General features: G+C 41.9%; 1 protein-coding gene across 1 annotated transcript; it reads left to right on the top strand.

The window, feature by feature from the left end:
- Window positions 1-15,566: 15,566 nt before the first annotated feature.
- LOC132644535 (transcription factor bHLH130-like) lies at window positions 15,567-18,031 on the top strand. The gene is made up of 6 exons (XM_060361123.1): window positions 15,567-16,310; window positions 16,702-16,934; window positions 17,036-17,209; window positions 17,343-17,408; window positions 17,524-17,592; window positions 17,707-18,031. The coding sequence occupies exons 1-6, from the start codon at window positions 15,764-15,766 to the stop codon at window positions 17,776-17,778; spliced, it is 1,161 nt and encodes a 386-aa protein (XP_060217106.1). The 5' UTR covers window positions 15,567-15,763; the 3' UTR covers window positions 17,779-18,031.
- Window positions 18,032-18,986: the final 955 nt, after the last annotated feature.

Raw genomic sequence — 18,986 nt, 5'->3', positions numbered from 1 at the left:
TATTTTGGTATAATTTGTAGAGTGTTGCTACTAAAAGGCCAAAGATGGTTAGAATGGGAGTGTTGCACACACAAAGTGGAGCAACTATCATCAATGTAAGACTGTTCTATGTTTAACAATTAAATATCATTTTATGAAATTAAGTACCACTAACAAGTAGTTCTATTCATTTGAGCAGCCTGGATTGCCTAGTGAAAGGGTTAGAAACATCAAATCAAGTGCAGTTGTCACTGGTGAACTGCAGCACAAAGCAAGTGGTGGTGTGAAATGGCAAGGAAGACAAGCTATGACCTCCAGGCAGCTTCAACAAGGAAGGGACAAAAAGTAGAGTCAAACCAGGACTAAAGCTGTACAAATGAGCCAAGGCAGCACCACTGCCTTGTGAAATTGTCAAAGTAGTGGCTGCATTGTGAATTTGACCATTCTAGCTTTACTTTATGTTTTTGGCAGCTGTGACTGCTTTGTGAATTTGTCTATGTAGTTGTTTTTTAAATACTTTGTTTAGGCAGCTGTGACTGCATTTGGTTGGGGTTAACTACAGGCAAAATACATCAAATCTATATTTTGGGTACAGGTTAAGGGTGATTTGATGTATTTTGCCTTAACTATATGTAGTGGTTTGGTAGATATAACTGCATTTAAGTTTGTTTTGGGCAGTTGTGACTACACTTGAATTGGTAGCTGTGACTGCATTTAACGTTAGTTCTTGTCTATGTAAAGTCACTCTTTTTTTATCAATGGTTATGAAGCTGTGACTGCATTTAACGTTAGTTCTAAGCTGTTTTGCAATGTCTGATAAGTTTTGAATTTATGTCCATCCTTGTATCTTTATAGCAATTTTGTTAGATTTTATTGTTGGCAGTTTTGTTAGCCTTTATTGTTGGGTTGAATGGCACTGATTTTGTCCAGTTTTTGTCAAGTCTTGGTACACCTTTTGAAGTCATTGCAATCTGTTTTCCGAATTCATTTCTGGTCAAGGTTTTGACCATTTCCTTTGGCTTCTTTAAATGAGGTGGTTGGTGATTAATGCTTCACCCAATTCTTATTAAATCATAGTTCTTTCACTACTTCTCATTGCAACCCCTCAAACCAAAAATGACTACCATCCTAAAAACATTTGAGAAGAAGTTAACAAAATCATACGTTGACAAGGATGACTTCATATTTCCTTCCCATACTTTCCAATTCCTTCCAAACTATGACCGTGAAGCGGTTGTTCTTCACAATGCTCACGCCTACTATATGCAATATAAAGTGGGTGCATATAAGCGTCTTTGCCAAGGATGGAAGGTGTTTGTTGATGACAACGGACTGCAAAGAGGAAATGTTTTGGAATTTCAAGCTTGTGAGGTCAGCGGGCGCATATGCTTCTTCGTTAATAAGAGGCACCGAAGATCGTAATTATAGAATAGGTCTTTTTATTTCTTTTCATGTTTTATGCCTTCGATTAATGAAAGTTCTTTTAATGTTAAATGAAATTTTGTTACTGTTTTATGCCTTATACTTACTAATTTTGCAAAGCAATTGCACAAGACTAAGAATTGCACAACAACAACATTACAACTAACATTGCCAATTCATTCCACAAAATGTCAACACTAACAAGTTGTTTACAACACTAACAAGTGCAACCCCGCTAACAATATGCCAAAAGCACCAAAACTTACTACTACAAAATAACCCCTAACGACATGCCAAACTACAACAAGAGCTTAGGGCAACTTCATTGAAACACCTCTACAAAAACGTTTTGAAATAGAAAACTTACTACTACAATACAAATACACAGTAACGAAATCAAAAGAACTTTCTCCCTTTTCTTGGACTTAGCCAACTTGCTCTTCCACTTCTTCTCTTTTTCCTTCATCTTCTTAATGTATTCTCCAAAATTTTCTAGTTGAATTTCTATGTTGTTCATATCAATTTTGCTTTCCACGGAGTTTGTTGACGGAGAAGGCTTGTAATCATCTTTTCCAAAAGCCTCCAATGATGCTTCAAGTTCACCAATTCTTCCCACCAATTTAGGAATAACAAATTTGGATCTTGGATCAATGTCAGCATCCTTCCAAAGATAAAAATTACACGATCTAGCACCCTAAAATGTAATAAAATCAATAAAAAAAAAATCAGTCTTTCAACTCTTCTAAGTCCAATATTTGAAAGGCAAATTCATTTCTTCAAAGTTCAATTTTTGAAATAAATTTCACTTACACCATAATATGGACAACTCCAATATCTTCTACCAGGGTTCCTTGGGGTCCAAGAAGTCAACAATGGCAAAAGAAATCTATGTTTGCATCGCACATCCTTCAACTCATGATCATCCTCTTGCTTAAAAAACTTACTTAAGCCTATTTTAACCATTGTATAACAATCTTTACCAGAAAAGAGAAAAAAAAAAAGCAAATTAAGCAGTGCTCCATACGAAATGAAAGATTACAGACAAATGCAACAAAAAAAAAGGTGAATCCGAGCGATTTTTACAGCTGCGAAATACAACAATACTTGAGCTTATACAGTAGAACAAGCTAAATAAAGTTGAATTTAGTTACCTTTGATTCAAAAACAACTGGGGTTGAGCTCCGATTTGGGCGTGTTCTTCAGCAATTTAGGGGAGTGGGAGTTAGGGTTCTAAATGTTTAGGACGGGTATGGGTAAATGTGGGTGGGTGAAAATTTGAACCGTTGGGATTATTAATTAGGATTGTTTAATTGATTTTTCATTTTTTTAAAATTATAATGGCCCTTTTTACAGCTCCAACGCGCTAAAAAATGTGGACAAATACGCGCCTGAGTTTTGGTCTATGGAGGGGTAATTTAATTCACTTTTAAGATGTTAAAGTGTGTAATAGGTCGCTCGTATAGTTTAGGTGTGATATCGACATTTTAGGTATAGTTTAGGGGTGTTTTGATGTATTTTGCCAATTTCAATTTACAAAGTGATTGAGATTGAATGGGTTATACATAAACACGTAAAATTTACGTATAATTTATCTTTTTTTTAAAAAAAATCCACACATTACTTAAAATATGATAAAAATCTTTTGCTCATAAAAACTTTATTGATCTAATTAATTATATAGATAGACAAAAGGTGATGGAGCATAGAAGTACCCGCGAATGTTAATCCATCAGCCTTAATCTTGTATACGGTAAAAATCGAACTTATGCTAGACCGGTGAGACCGGGAATCGAGGGAAGAAAAAACAAGCACGAGCATGAAGACTTTCCTTCGGATCAGAGATATCGCACTAGAAGTGGTTGATCAGAAGAAAGCGAAGGAAATCGTTTAGTCCGGTTTCTCCATAGCCGAGTTGATCGTGGCCGTTGGTCCGGGTGATCGTGGTCGTTGGTCCGGGTGATCAGTTACACAATTGCCACGCGTCAAGACCGTTCTGCCACATTGTACTGCCAATCGTACGGGTGTCAGACCGTACGACCCAACCTTATCCTTTTAGGGTTTTCTTTATTCAAAAGAGCTTTATCTTGTACAAGGCCCATAAGACAAAACTATAAATAGGAGGCATTACCCTACTTTCAAGGGTTGACTTTTTCAGATCTAGAACATTGTAATAGCAAAATATATAAAATCTCTCCCTCTCTCTCTCTCTCTCTCTCTCTCTCTCTCTCTCTCTCTGATATTGGTCCAGATTTGTGTGTTCTTAAGCTTTATTCATCCAATACTTAAATATTAGTTAATACATATACTTAGTGTAAATCAGCGATTTCCATTCACTTGCTCACAGCAAATCTATATACATTTTCTTCCAACCAAACAGATTAAAGCTCATCCACATATCCTATACCTCATTTACAAATTCAATTGATTACCTAAATTCGGGGTAAACAGTTTGGCGCCCACCGTGGGGCTAGGATAATAGTGGTCTTTGAACTTGGTTTCTATCTCTTACCCGTTAGCATCGAAAAAATCTTGTGTTCATCTTGAGAAACGGACCAAATGGCAAACAGTGGACAATCTGGTCACGTCAACAACAACGATACACGGGGATTACTAGCAAATCCTGTCGACCCAAACCCCGTTAATTCGAGGGAGGGCCTCAACCGACAAAACACCGTGAATCAGGAGGATGCCGCCCCGCCGGCCACCGATCCTTTAAATACTCACAATTCAATTACTTTGTCCCGGACACAAGGCCGGAAAGCACCGGCGACCCCGGATGATAATATTTACTTACGTTTAATTTTTGAAATGTTGCAGGAACAGAGGGAAGCTATTGCCGAACAAGGAGTCGCAATATCCCAATTGCAAAGAAAAAATGATAAAACGACCCTGGAGAGGACGAAAGGTGTTGCCGAACCCAGAAGGGACGAGACACGGATGGTCGAGAGTAATGGGTCCGGAGCTGGTTCATCCACCGAAGTTCTGAGAATGCTCGAAACATTGGCGAAGCAGGTAGACTCGACTGAGAAGAGGGTGGAAATATATAACTCTCGGGTGGACCAGATCCCGGGGGCTCCGCCTATTCTGAAAGGACCGGATTCGAAGAGGTACATTCAGAGGCCTTTTCCTCCGAGTGCGGCTCCAAAATTGATCCTGAAGAGGTTCAAAATACCAGATATCCAGAAATATGATGGCAAAACGGACCCTCAGGAACACGTGACTTCATACACTTGTGCCATAAAAGGCAATGATGTTGAAGAGGATGAAATTGAATCCGTGTTGTTGAAAAGGTTTGGGGAAACTCTGTCGAAGGGAGCATTGACTTGGTACGATCATCTGCCCGAGCATTCAATCACTTCTTTCGAAATGCTCGCCGATGCGTTCATAAAAGCTCATGTCGGTGCCAAAAAGGTGCAGGCCCGTAAGGCGGACATTTTCCGTATAGCCCAAAGGGATGACGAGTTATTGCATGAATTTGTCAACCGATTCCAAAGGGAACGAATGGAGCTCCCTCCAGTTCCGGAGGAATGGGCTGCACAAGCATTCACCAAAGGGCTCAATCCTCGGAGCTCGACGGCCTCGTTCAAACTAAAGGAAAACTTGTTGGAATACGAGGCTGTGACCTGGGCGTATGTCCATAACAGATATGAATCAAAGATTCGGGTAGAGAATGACCAACTCGAGCTCCCCCCGGGGCCCGTGAATATCAACAAAAGCTCGGAGAGATTGCGAAAAAATTACGAGCCGGAGTCCAGACCATCAAGGGAAAGGTATCGGCCATACTCTCATTCGGAAAGGCCAAGCTTCAGGTTGGAGAAATCTAGGGTTGGCCCGAGTCAATTCTCCGGTCGGGGTGATAAACGACCGAGCGCCCGTCGAACAGTCGAGGTCTCTCATTTAGGAGCGATGCCGGAAGCTCGGCCAGCAACAAAGACTTGCCGAGGATATCGGAGTACAACTTCAACGTCAACACTTCGGACCTCGTCTCGGCTATTGGTCGTATCGCAGATACAAGATGGCCGAGACCACTAAGGTCAGACCCGGGCCAACGGGACCCGAGCGTGATATGTGAATATCACGGAACCCATGGACACAGAACTGAGGACTGTCGCCAGCTAAGAGAGGAGGTGGCTCGGTTACTGAAGAATGGCCATCTCCGAGAATTGCTAAGTGAACAAGCTAAAGGTCACTACAAGGAAGGGGAATCTTATAAACGGGCCGAACCAGTAGAACCTCAACATATAATCAACATGATAATCGGGATACCCCACGAGGGCCGGTGATGAAACGGACGAAGGTTTCTATTGTGCGTGAGAAGCGCAGCAGGGATTACTTACCCGAGGGTTCCATCTCTTTCAACAACGAGGATGCAGAAGGCATCATTCAACCGCGCAATGACGCATTGGTAATCTCTATACTTATTTTTAAATCACAAGTTAAACGTATTTTGATTGACCTAGGTAGCTCGGCCAACATAATCCGGTGGAGAGTGGTGGAACAGCTAAGGCTACTCGATCAGATCGTACCAGTAGCCCGGGTGCTCAGCGGGTTCAACATGGCGAGCGAAACCACGAAGGGGGAGATCTCTTTGCCAATCAACATTGATGGCACTATCCAGCAAACGGTGTTCTATGTAATCGAAGGAGATATGAAGTATAATGCATTGCTGGGTAGACCTTGGATACTTAACATGAGGGCCGTGCCGTCGACATTACATCAGCTGCTGAAATTGCCGACCCCGGAGGGGATAAAAACCATCCGAGTTGAACAGCCCACTGCAAGGGAGATGTTCACGGTCGAGGAAGCGACACCTCTTCCCAAAAAATCGGATCAAAAGGAAGATGATTCAACCGGGGTAAAGGACACCAAATAGCAACTAAAGTACACGGGTTCGACAATGGAGCAGAAGGGGTTGGATCCGGTGTATGAAGAGGATGATTTCGGTGTACCCAAATCATTCGTCTTGCCGGATGACTCTGATGAAACCAAGTCAACGGTAGAGGAGTTGGAGCAAATCACCTTGTTCAAATATCTACCGGATAGAAAGGTATACCTAGGCACGGGGCTAACCTCGGAGCTCAAGAACAAGTTAATTAAATTTCTTTGAGCTAATGTCGATTGCTTCGCATGGTCCCATATAGATATGACAGGTGTGCCACCGGAAGTAACAACTCACAAGCTCATCCTAGACGGGAGGTTTCCCCCGGTGAAGCAGAAGAGAAGGCCCATGGCAGAGGAAAAACACGCCTTCATAAAGGATGAGGTAACGAAGCATTTGAAAATAGGCTCTATCTGGGAGGTAAAGTACCCGGACTGGCTAGCTAACGTAGTAGTGGTGCAGAAAAAAGGTAATAAATTTCGAATATGCGTTGATTATAAGGATCTAAACAAAGCATGCCCGAAGGATTCATTTATGTTGCCTCACATCGATAGAATGATCGATACGATGGCTGAGCATGAAATGTTAAGCTTTCTCGATGCTTACTACGGGTATAACCAAATCCGGATGCACCCGGAGGATCAAGCGAAAACATCCTTTATAACCCGGTATGGGACTTACTGTTACAATGTCATGCCTTTTGGATTAAAAAATGCCGGTGACACTTACCAACGCCTAGTTAATGGAATGTTCAAAGAACAAATAGGGAAAACAATAGAAGTTTATATTGACGACATGGTGGTCAAGTCCCTGGAAACAGAGGACCATTTAAAACATTTGCAGGAAACCTTCGATGTACTACGCAAGTACAACATGAAGCTTAACCCAGAAAAATGTGCCTTCGGTGTCCGGTCTGGTAAATTTTTGGGTTTCATGGTGTCAAAACGGGGGATTGAAATCAACCCGGATAAGATCAAAGCCATCGAGGATATTGAGGTGGTGAATAACGTCAAAGGAGTGCAGAGGCTTACCGGAAGGATAGCGGCACTGAGTCGTTTCATATCGAGGTCCTCGGATAAGAGTCACCGCTTTTTCTCCTTACTAAGGAAGAAGAATGACTTCGTTTGGACACCGGAGTGTCAAAGAGCTTTGCAAGAATTGAAAAGGTACTTGTCCAGCCCGCCGCTACTGCACACACCGAAAACGGACGAGCAGCCTTTTCTCTACCTTGCTGTCTCCGAGGTAGCGGTAAGTGGTGTTTTGGTCCGAGAAGAATCAGGTACGCAATTCCCTATATATTATGTGAGTAGAACTTTAGGGGATGCGGAGACCCGTTATCCCTACTTGGAAAAGTTGGCATTGGCATTGGTAAGTGCTTCTAGAAAGCTCAAGCCTTACTTTCAATGCCATCCGATATGCATAGTGACTACTTACCCCCTAAAGAACATCATGCATAAACCGGAATTATTGGGTAGACTAACTAAATGGGCCACAGAGATTAGCGGATATGATATCGAATACAAGCCTCGGACGGCCATCAAGTCTCAGTTTTTGGCCGATTTTGTGGCGGACTTCACCTCGGTTATGATCCCTGAGGTTGAGAAAGAACTTCTGCTAATCTTGGGGAAAGCTTTGGGTATTTGGTCGCTACATACGGATAGAGCCTCGAACCTCAAAGGTTCTGGGCTAGGAATCGTCCTTAGAACCCCCGCCGGGGATGCCGTTCGACAATCCATTAGAACTGTTAAATTGACTAACAATGAAGCCGAGTATGAGGCTATGATTGCAGGTTTGGAATTAGCCCGGAGTATGGGGGCCGAAATAATTGAAGCAAAGTGCGACTATCTCTTGGTCGTTAACCAGGTGAATGGCGTCTTCGAAGTCAAGGACGAACGAATGCAAATGTATCTGAAAAAAATCCAAGTGATACTACACCGGTTTAAAGAATGGACCATGCAGCATGTACCCAAGGAGAAGAACAGTGAAGCCGATGCATTGGCCAATTTGGGATCTTCAGTCGAAGGGGAAGAAATCAACCCCGGGACTATGGTACACTTGATGAATTCAGCGATAGAAAATGGACATGCTGAAATAAACACAATGGGTTTAACTTAGGATTGGCGCAACAAGTACATCGACTACTTGCGAGATGGAAAGTTCCCGAGTGACCTAAAAGAATCACGGTCGCTAAGGACGAAAGCTGCGCGTTTCTGCTTGGTAGACGACCAATTGTATCGACGATCTTTCTTCGGACCCCTGGCCAAGTGTTTGGGTCTCGGAGAAACGGAGTATGTGATGAGAGAAGTGCACGAGGGGACCTGCGGTAATCACTCCGGTGCTGAAGCCTTGGTCCGAAAAATTATCAGAGTCGGTTACTACTGGAACCGGATGGAGGAAGATTCGAAGAATTTTGTCTGAAAATGTGACGGGTGTCAAAGACATGCCCCGATGATTCATCAGCCCGGGGAGTTGCTGCATTCGGTGATGTCACCTTGGCCCTTCATGAAGTGGGGAATGGACATTGTTGGTCCATTGCCATGGGCACTAGGTAAGGCCCGTTTTATATTGTTTATGACCGACTATTTCTCCAAATGGGTTGAAGCGCAGGCCTTCGAAAAAATTAGAGAAAAGGAAGTTATTGACTTCATATGGGACCACATTATTTGTCGTTTTGGCATCCCGACCGAGATAAATTGTGATAATGGCTCTCAGTTCGTTGGCGGCAAAGTCAATAATTTCCTTGAAGGGTTGAAGATCAAGAAAATCGTATCAACTCCGTATCACCCGAGTGCGAACGGACAGGCAGAGTCCACGAATAAAACAATAGTTCAAAATCTGAGGAAAAGACTTGAAACATCAAAGCATCACTGGAGGGAAGTATTATCGGAGGTATTGTGGGCTTACAGAACCACATCGAAATCAAGCATGGGAGAAACACCTTTCTTGTTAGTCTACGGGTCCGAAGCCCTCATTCCCGTAGAAGTTGGTGAACTGAGTCTTCGGTTCAGGTACGCCACCGAAGAGTCAAAATGAGAAGGCCATGGCCGTAAAACTCGATCTCACGGATGAACTTCGCGAGAACGCGTTGATCCGTATTGCAGCCCAGAAGCAGAGAATGGAAAGGTACTACAACCGGAGGGCTAATTTTCGATATTTCCAAGTTGGGGACTTGGTGCTTCGGAAAGTTACCTTGAACACCAAGAATTCCAACGATGGAAAACTGGGTCCGAACTGGAAATGGTCGTACAAGATAACCGAGGTAACAGGCAAAGGATAGTATCTGCTGGAATCGATGGACGGGCAACGGTTGCGCAATAACTGGAATGTGGCTCATTTGAATAGATACTATTGCTAAGGTATGGACACTTTGTGTTTATTTATTAACATTTTCTTTTTTGCAGGAAGTCGAATACCGGATAAAGTTAGGTGCTAGGTCTGAAAACACGTGTTGCACTCTTTTCCTTAGTACGGTTTTGTCCCAAAATGGGTTTTCCGACAAGGTTTTTAATGAGGCAACAATTACAATGTGTTACTTGATAAAAACGAGGACAAGTGCCCGGAAACTCGGGGCCACACCCTATGAGTGGGGACTTGATAGTGCTTACCCGATCTTGCAGCTCGGATAAGCACTAGGGGACTACTATACCCACATCAAGGTTTACCCCGGTTAGTCGAAAACGGAGGAGCTCAACAAATTAGGTTTCGATGTAAGGACCAAATGATCAGAATGAATCGTGTCCACTTAGTATTTTCTATGGCAAAACCAAAACCGGACCTTCTGTATTAGGTTTCGATGTAAGGACCGAACGATCAGAATGAATCGTGTCCACTTAGTATTTGCTGCAGCAAAAACAGAAGGAAACCGAAAAAATTCTCATATCATGTACGTACAAATACTTGCAATACAAACATTATCGAAAGTTCGGATTATTACATTTCGGATATGCCTTCTTGTTAAAACACCCTACCCCAGTGATTACCGCTGTATTTCGGCATCGCTTTATTCATATACCCTACTCCGGGCACTACAGTCGAAATTCGACAAAGGCAACAAGGTCACAATGAACCGAGCCAAAATCTTTAACACCCTCGAATAGGGACTGCTACATCAGAATTTGCTAAGGCTGGGATTCAGACGTCCGAACCTAATCTATGATAAGTGAATAGCCGAAAAAAATATCGGTCCTAAAAATGCCTAATGTGATTCGGAGACGTCAGAATTCACAAAGCATAGATAAGTCCCACGGGCAAACCACTCGATCAAATTCCCGGACAAAACGTACCGGACGAAGAGAAAATCCAATATTTAGGCACAGTACGAAAAAATGACTCCGAGTCTCTGCTTGTCCCTAAAACGGACCGACAATTCGGGCAAAAGTCATAACAAGCATTCAAGCAAAAGAATAAAGTCAAGAAAAATGCACATTTCATATATATAAGGTTTTTTACACCTGAAATCCCCACGAAGTTGAAAAACAAAAATCAAGCCAAAAAAGCAAAAGACAAAATAAAGGCTAAATACAGGCCGTAATCTATCCAGTGTGGCTGGATCCGGAATGTTCGGATACTGTCCGCTCGGAATCTTTGGATTCAGTATCGAGGGCTCTCTTAGCTTCTTCCTCGACTCTTTTAGCTTCGAGTATCAGGGCCGGGAGATCCGCAAAGCCATGCTCGGCTTGCTCAAGGGTGGCCCTCCAAGACTTCCACCGTTCATACTTCACCGCAATCGTGGTATGAGCCTCGACAGTTTCCACACTCCTAAGGGCTTCTGCCAAATTAGCCTCAGCCTGGGCGAGCTTGGCCACTAGTTCATCCTTTTCTTCATCAAAGACTCTTTGGATTTGAGTGGCTGACTCGATCTCGGCTTTGAGAAGGTCATTAGCCTCGGTCGTCTCCTCGAGTTCGGTTTTCAGCTCGTCACATATCCGGGTCCTGTCCTCGGCTTTTTGCTCGAACACCCTCATCCTCTCCTTGTACTTAGCACTCTCAGATTCAAGCAACCGATGCCTCTCGGCTATGTTCACTGCATCAGACTTGACCAAGTCAAGCTCCCCCCGGAGTTGAGAGATAGTGGTTTCGAGCTCACCAAGCCTCGAAGAAAAACGAGCGTTGTCTTAGCTAAGGCCGAACTTGTCCGCTTCTAGAAGCCGGTTCTTCTCGACCATCTCGGCCAACTCATTATTTAACCGAAGGTTTTCGGCCTTCGCCGCGTCGAGCTCGGGTTAAAGGTTGGAAAGGGCAACAGCTCGGTTCAATTCATCCTCCTTCACCCGCAAAAGGTGTTGGAACTTCTCCGTTTCTCGACCCTGGGCATCCAGCTGGCCCTCAAGATCGTCAACTTCTTGCTGAGCGCGGATGAAGGCTTCATTAATAAGCACCACACTCTGTAAAAAGAAAAAAGAAGTTAAAACTCGGATAAACGGGAAGTTAAAATTCCCATTGAGTTATGCAAGGATAGGCTGATAAGCTTACTCGATTGCCCGCGTGCATGCCCTCGTTAATGAGACTCTGCCAGGGGACTCCGTTCATCTTCTGTTTGTCCGAGTCCGAGACGAGGGGCCTCAGGTAGCTTGCTACTCCCACCGGACGAGACAAAAAGTTGCAGTCCTCGGGGACTGTAATCACGGTCGATCTTGTCCTCCTAGGTTCCACACTCGGGGCCGGGAAGATGCCTACCAGGCTATCCCTTGCACCAGTCTCGGTGGATCGGCTAGCTGCCCTTGTGACTCGAGGGATAGGGAGATGTCCAAAACTGGCAGCTTCCCCGGTAGCAGGAGGAGTATCCAAGAACATGTCATCGAAATTATCCGACCTTGAGGCTGGAGTTGGAGAACTCGGAGAAGCCTCAGCAGCCTCGGTAGAGACAGGGATCTCGGAAGTTGCAGCAGTCTCGTAGCCAGGCAGTGGACCAACATCCATTGGAACTTCGGTCTCGGGGACCGGCTCAGCCCTCTGATCGGCTTCGGCAGCTGGAGCATGCCCGGACCTTCTGGTCCTTTGTAGGGGGGTTTCCTCGGACGAAGCATCACCTGAAATATCAACAAATTTTATCGACCTTAGAGGAGTCGGGTAATGAACTTCCTCCCCACCTGTGTGCAATGCCGGAGCTGACGGTCTTTCCCCGGCTGAAGGAAGTGATGAAATGGTGGTACCCTCCTCTAGAATAAAAGTAACGGAAAGGGCCACACCGATCCTCCGAACGAGGAAATCGGGCTCTGTTTCGTCTCTTAGAGTCCGAACGACGCTCCTCGCCCTCTTTTTCGGTTTCTGCCCTTTGTCCGAGGGATTTTTTCTCTTGTTGGCAGCAGCAATAATACTGGATGTACCCGCTGAATCAAACTCGGGTGCCGACGCAGCGGGTTCGGCCGCTGGCTCCGCTCTTGGGTCCACCGAGCCCATGGGTAAACCTGAATGCCGAAGATGTTATAAAAGGGAAAGGTAGAAAATGCAAAAAATACCGACCGAAGCAAAGTATTATCGTGGTTTTGAGCGACCCATCGGCCACGCGATAGGAGTCCCCATGTCTGTGCTTCATGGGTGTGTTGGCTAAGGAGAGCACCAACCCATTCGTTCATGTTCCGGACAGCCGGAGGTATCCATGCCACGGCTGGTATAAAGAAGGGGATAAATCGTAAGAATGTGAAAGGACTAGTGTTTGACAAAGCATTCAAAAGCAACTATTAGAAGAACTGAGACACTTACGATTATCATTCCACCTTTCCGGAAAGGGCATATAGTTGGCCGGAATAATGTCCGCGGTCCTCACCCGGACGTAGCGCTCTAGCCAACCCCGGTCTCTATCTTTGTCCATCTTCGAAAAGATTGGGTTCCGGCTTCGCTTGGCAAGCTTTATTACACCCCCTCGGAACAACCTCGGGGAATATAATCGGATGAAGTGGGCCAGCGTAAACTCCTTCTTCAAGTTGTTGGCCAACAGCCGAAGGCAGGCCACGGTCCTCCAGACAATCAGACCAATCTGGGCCAGAGTTACATTGTATGTCCGGCACATATCTAAAATAACCGGGTCGATTGGGGGGTCGAGCTTGAGTGTAAAAGGATAGGTGTAAACGTATAAGAAGCCCTTCCGATGATCGGTGATTGATTCATCAGGTCCGGGGGCGAATATTTGTACCAGACGGTTATCCCATCCGCAATCAGCCCGGACTTGATCAAGTTTGTCCTCGGTAATGGACGACGGGTACCGTCTTACGTCAAACCCTCTATCAGAAATCGGAGAAGGTTTCTCAACTTCAAAATCCTTGTTATAGTTGGGTTTAGACGTTACAATGTCCAAAGCAGTGGGCTCAAAGGCGATTTTTCCCTTGGGTTGAGAAGTTGGCTCGGTTCCTTGAGAAGAAACCGAGGGAACATCATGGGAGGTGGTTTCGGTATTGGCAGACATTTGGAAGTTATGGAAAAGGAGATTGGCGAATTCGAAAAGGGAGAAGTTAAAAAATAGGAGTAAAGGAGCAGTCGAAAGAATTCAAATTGGTAAAGTGAGAAGAAACAAAGCAGCACTTTCAATAGGAAAACAGCAAATGAAAAAGTTGGCGGAGTTGGTTTTCTTTCACACAATATAAGCAATGAATCAAGGGGATAAAACGGTGGAATTAGTAAGAAATATGAGATGGAAGATTAGAAGTGGAGAAGTGAAGAGAAGTAAAATGGAGAAGTGAAGGGGTTGAAGGCCTTATATAGGCATGGGAACAGAGACGGTTACAGATCTCAGCCAACCCGGGGATACCACGTGTCCCGCAATTAATGAGAAATGATTTGAAACGACGTGCGTTACGGCGGTTGTCAGAGCTAGCCTTTCGGGATGAGAAACGTGGCTGATGGCAGAGGGACGTGACGCAATTGTTCCCGCCAAAATGAAAAGATAACAACGAGTTTATGGAACCACCGGTTTCGTGATTCATCCACTTCCGTTACTCCGGTAAAACTACGGTCCGGAAAGTGTGGGGACTATCTGTATACGGTAAAAATTGGACTTATGCTAGACCGGTGAGACCGGGAATCGAGGGAAGAAAGAGACAAGCACGAGCATGAAGACTTTCCTTCGGACCGAAGATATCGCACTAGAAGTGGTTGATCAGAAGAAAGCGAAGGAAATCGTTTAGTCCGGTTTCTCCATAGCCGAGTTGATCGCGGCCGTTGGTCCGGGTGATCAGTTACACAATTGCCACGCGTCAAGACCGTTCTGCCACATTGTACTGCCAATCGTACGGGTGTCAAACCGTACGACCCAACCTTATCCTTTTAGGGTTTTCTTTATTCAAAAGAGTTTTATGTTGTACAAGGCCCATAAAGCAAAACTATATATAGGAGGCATTACCCTACTTTCAAGGGTTGACTTTTTCAGATCTAGAACATTGTAATAGCAAAATATATAAAATCTCTCTCTCTCTCTCTCTCTCTCTCTCTCTCTCTCTCTCTCTCTCTGATATTGGTCTGGATTTGTGTGTTCTTAAGCTTTATTCATCCAATACTTAAATATTATTTAATACATATACTTAGTGTAAATCAGCGATTTCGATTCACTTACTCACAACAAATCTATATATATTTTCTTTCAACCAAATAGATTAAAGTTCATCCACATATCCTATACCTCATTTAAAAATTCAATTGATTACCTAAATTCGGGGTAAACAAATCTATACGACGGTATTCGATTGGACATGTAGTTTAAAACAAAATTAAAATTCATGATGTAAAACAAATCATAAACATTTGTAAGATATTACATTATCTCATTAAAAGTAAAATGAAAATTTTAACATTATTTATAAATACAAAAATATAACATTCTTCTTTGAATTATACTAAAAAAAAATACGTCAAATAAATCCGGACGAGAGGAGTAAATCTTACTCTCCGAAAAACACTATTATTTGTCTCAGTAATGCGTAAGCCTGCAAGTTGTGATAATAAAATAATAAATCACATGCTGCCTCTTCTCATCCTCAAAAAACGATCCAAATCTCCATTTTACGTTTGTTTGGAACTCAAAGACAGGACAACAACACAGCTAATCTCACTTTATCCTTAACATAAGCTTCAATAGAAATACTACTCTTAAGATAAGCTTCACTTAACTAAATCTTAAATCTCGGATTAAATTAACGTAAACAAATCAACATCCATTCCCTTTGACACAAAAAGACAGAAAAGGGTAAAAATGGTAACCAAAATTGTCAACCAAGGGCATTTGTGTCATTACAAACACTCACCACGCACCAGTCACCAATTCAGCTCGATAAAATGGTCTCTCAAATAAGCACAAAGAGAAATGCTTGCTAGCTCATATGCCATTTTCTTCCTTCTTCTTCACTAAAATTCATAAAAGATTTGAATCCATACATCCTTTAACTTTATAAAAAATCCTACCTTTTTGTTCTATAGATTTTGGAAAAAGCAAAAAAAAAAAAAAAAAAAAAAAAAATCTTGATCGTGTTTAGCTCAGAGCCAATTTCTAGAGAAATGGACAAGGTGAATAGTTTCTTGTTTTCAGGCTTCAAGAATGGTGAAGGAATAGAACCTGAGTTCTTGAAGAACAAAGAAATAATGGGTTCTGATTATTTTCAGCAACAATCACAGTTCCAGCACAGTAATAATGGTGGTGGGCTAACGAGGTACAGGTCAGCACCAAGTTCCTTTTTTGCTGGAATTCTTGACGGATACGGCAATAATTCCGGCGAAAATTTCAATACACATGATGGGTCTTCTAGTTCTGATTCTGATTCCATGTTCACTGCCTTGTTGAACGACAACAATGAAAACAACAACAACATTAGTAATCATAACCAGAAGAATCAGGTGCAGTTTGGTTCTTCTATGAAGCAGGAGATTGGTGAGGAGATTGAATTTGGGAATGGAAATGGAAATGGTGTACATAATAGATATGAGAATGGTGGTGGAGTTTCATATGGTGTAGGGGTGCAAATGCAAAATAGAGGGAGTTTGAGTAATGGGAATGGTGGTTCTAATCTCATCAGACAAAGCAGTTCACCTGCTGGATTCTTCAATGGTATGCTATTTACTCTTTAACTTTTGGTTGCTTAAGTTTTTTGAAAACTTTTTCTGCTTAATCTTCATGTGTAAGTGCTTAATTGGTTATTCCTGGTTATGAAATTGACTGGCTTTTGGGATTTGGAGTAATTTGATTAGTTTAAACTTTTGGTTAGTAGACTATGCAACTTTTGTGTAGTACTTGGGAGTTGACTTCTAGCTAGAAGGATAATTTGCTCTTTCTTGATTTGATCCCAATAATTTAGGTAAATAAGAAGCGGGAACTTTTGGTTATAACTTATTTTGGGAATAGTCTGAAGAGATCCAAGTGTTCTTTTTTCTTTTAAAATTTACTGAATGATGGATTTGCTACTTTGATATAGTTTTAATACTTTGTTGCTTATTTACAGGATTTATGAGAGAAGTTGGGACTTTTGGAGCAAGTGCAGGGACTAACAGGGAAGCAAGTACATCAATTAATCATATAAGTTACTCATCTACTGCTCAATCTTCTAGCTCAAACTTCATGCCTAGCATTGCGGAGAATGAATCTTGGAACGACTCTTTGTTCAATTCTTTGAAGAGAAATAGAGATGGTGATCTGAAAATGTTTTCTAATAATTTCACTGGAATGACTAATCAGGTAGCTAATCTACTTTCTGTCCTTTTGATCTTTCTTTTAATCTTGTTTTTTTTTTTTTTTTTTTTTTTCTGTTACTAATACAAGTTCGTTTTGTTTGTCAGAATGACGAAACAAGAAACTACTCTTCTGGTTTAACTCACCATTTAAGCTTGCCTAAAACATCTACTGGGATGGCTGCCATAGAAAAATACTTGCAGTTTCAACAAGACTCAGTGCCTTGCAAAATACGTGCCAAAAGAGGCTGCGCTACTCATCCGCGAAGTATCGCAGAGAGGGTAAAATTCTGTCCTGTGACATATTTGTTTTTTTCAATTAATCATTTTTATACTTGAAGTGCACACTATGATAAGACTTGTCGTCAGTGTTAAGTTGAAGTAAAGTTCTGATTTTCTTCTTGACAATTTGTAGATGAGACGGACTCGGATTAGTGAAAGGATGAAAAAACTGCAAGATCTTTTCCCCAATATGGATAAAGTAAATTCTTTCACTCTAGTGTTTATAGGAATTTATTGTGTCAATCTGTTTTTTTTTTTTGTTTCTAAAAGAAGGTAGGAGGAGCTCACATGTTAGTTTGTTTTCTAAATGGCAGCAAACAAACACAGCTGATATGTTAGATTTGGCAGTTGATTTCATTAAAGGCCTTCAGAAACAAGTCCAGGTAATGACCAAAAAAAAAAAGAAAAAAAGTTTTTTTTTTTCTTCATCAAGGACTCACATGAATTTCTCACCAACATTTATATCTGCTCACCAAATTTGCACTTATTTAATGCAGACATTGACCGGTAAAAAGGCGAAATGCTCATGTACAAGTAAGCAGCTACAATATTCAAATGGAACAACATGAATTTTGTTTTCTGCACAGATAGTAGTAATAGGTGAAATTAGATGGAAAGAGGGAGGAGAGTAAATGCCACTCTTTCTGCCCTAATATGCTGGAATTATGGTTACTTGTTTCATCAGCAATAAGGCAAGTGTAGTTTTCAATGTACTATTGAGTTTGAGTAGAACTAATAGCAGCTAGTGAGCAATTGTATAGATCACATGCTTATTGTATTATGCTGTTGTTTATTGGAATTTGACTATGTTATTACTTCAGAGATCTAACAAGCTTGAGACAAGTCCTAAATTTAATTTGCAAGATCTGTTTGAGATTAGGATCTTGAATCTGGAATTACTTCCTGTTTCTATAATTGTCCTCTGACGGTCAGAATTTAGAGTTTATGGTTCTAAACTTGCCACCAAACTCATAATCGTTATAATTAATGAGTTCACAATTAAATATTTCTACATGAACAACAAAATATCCAGTGTAATCAAATATAATAGATTTCCTAATACAAATATAGATTAGTCTAAACAAACAAAAGTTATTGGGTTCGTCTAAACCCGTTACCAATACTCTCCCTCCGCCCCTGTCTGCAATTAAGCACTCCCTTTCCGGGATCTTGGATGTAGAAAATGTTACTAGCTCCCGTTCCAAATATTAGTCGCTTGGCAAACCGAATATTGTTTCAATTAGAAAAACAAGAGTTCATTTATTACTTTTTTTCCCCTTCAAATCAACCCTTCCTATTCCAATTAGTGAAGTAATATTAGTGAGTATTTATGGTATTTAATCAAGTAAACGGTTAAGACAAAAAAAGGGTTATTTTAGACAAATTATAAGGCGATTGAAATTTGGCAAAAACTTAAAAGACAGATAACATGAATTGGAAGGGGTACATTGATTGTTATGTTAGAGCGACCAAGAGATCACATGTTTAAATCGTGAAAACAATTTCTTGCGGAAATGCACGATAAAATTACGTATAATAGATCCAATACTGACCCCTCTCCAAATCTCGCGCATACCGGAGCTTAGTTTATTATGCAATCTTTTTCTTCCTTCTTTTCCCTTTTATTTAAGCAAACCCCATTCACATTTGGAGTGGGAACAGGCTTTGGGTTGTGTGTGTTGGGGTTGGGGGGGGGGGGGGGGGGATACTGCTTGGTGATATGGTGGGAGTGGAAGTTATTGATATGATTAGATGACTTGGTTGGTATGATATTTTG

This window comes from Lycium barbarum, chromosome 6 (assembly GCF_019175385.1).
Source record: "Lycium barbarum isolate Lr01 chromosome 6, ASM1917538v2, whole genome shotgun sequence".
Taxonomy (NCBI): Eukaryota; Viridiplantae; Streptophyta; class Magnoliopsida; order Solanales; family Solanaceae; genus Lycium; species Lycium barbarum.
This window is presented reverse-complemented; position numbering and strand designations above follow the sequence as displayed.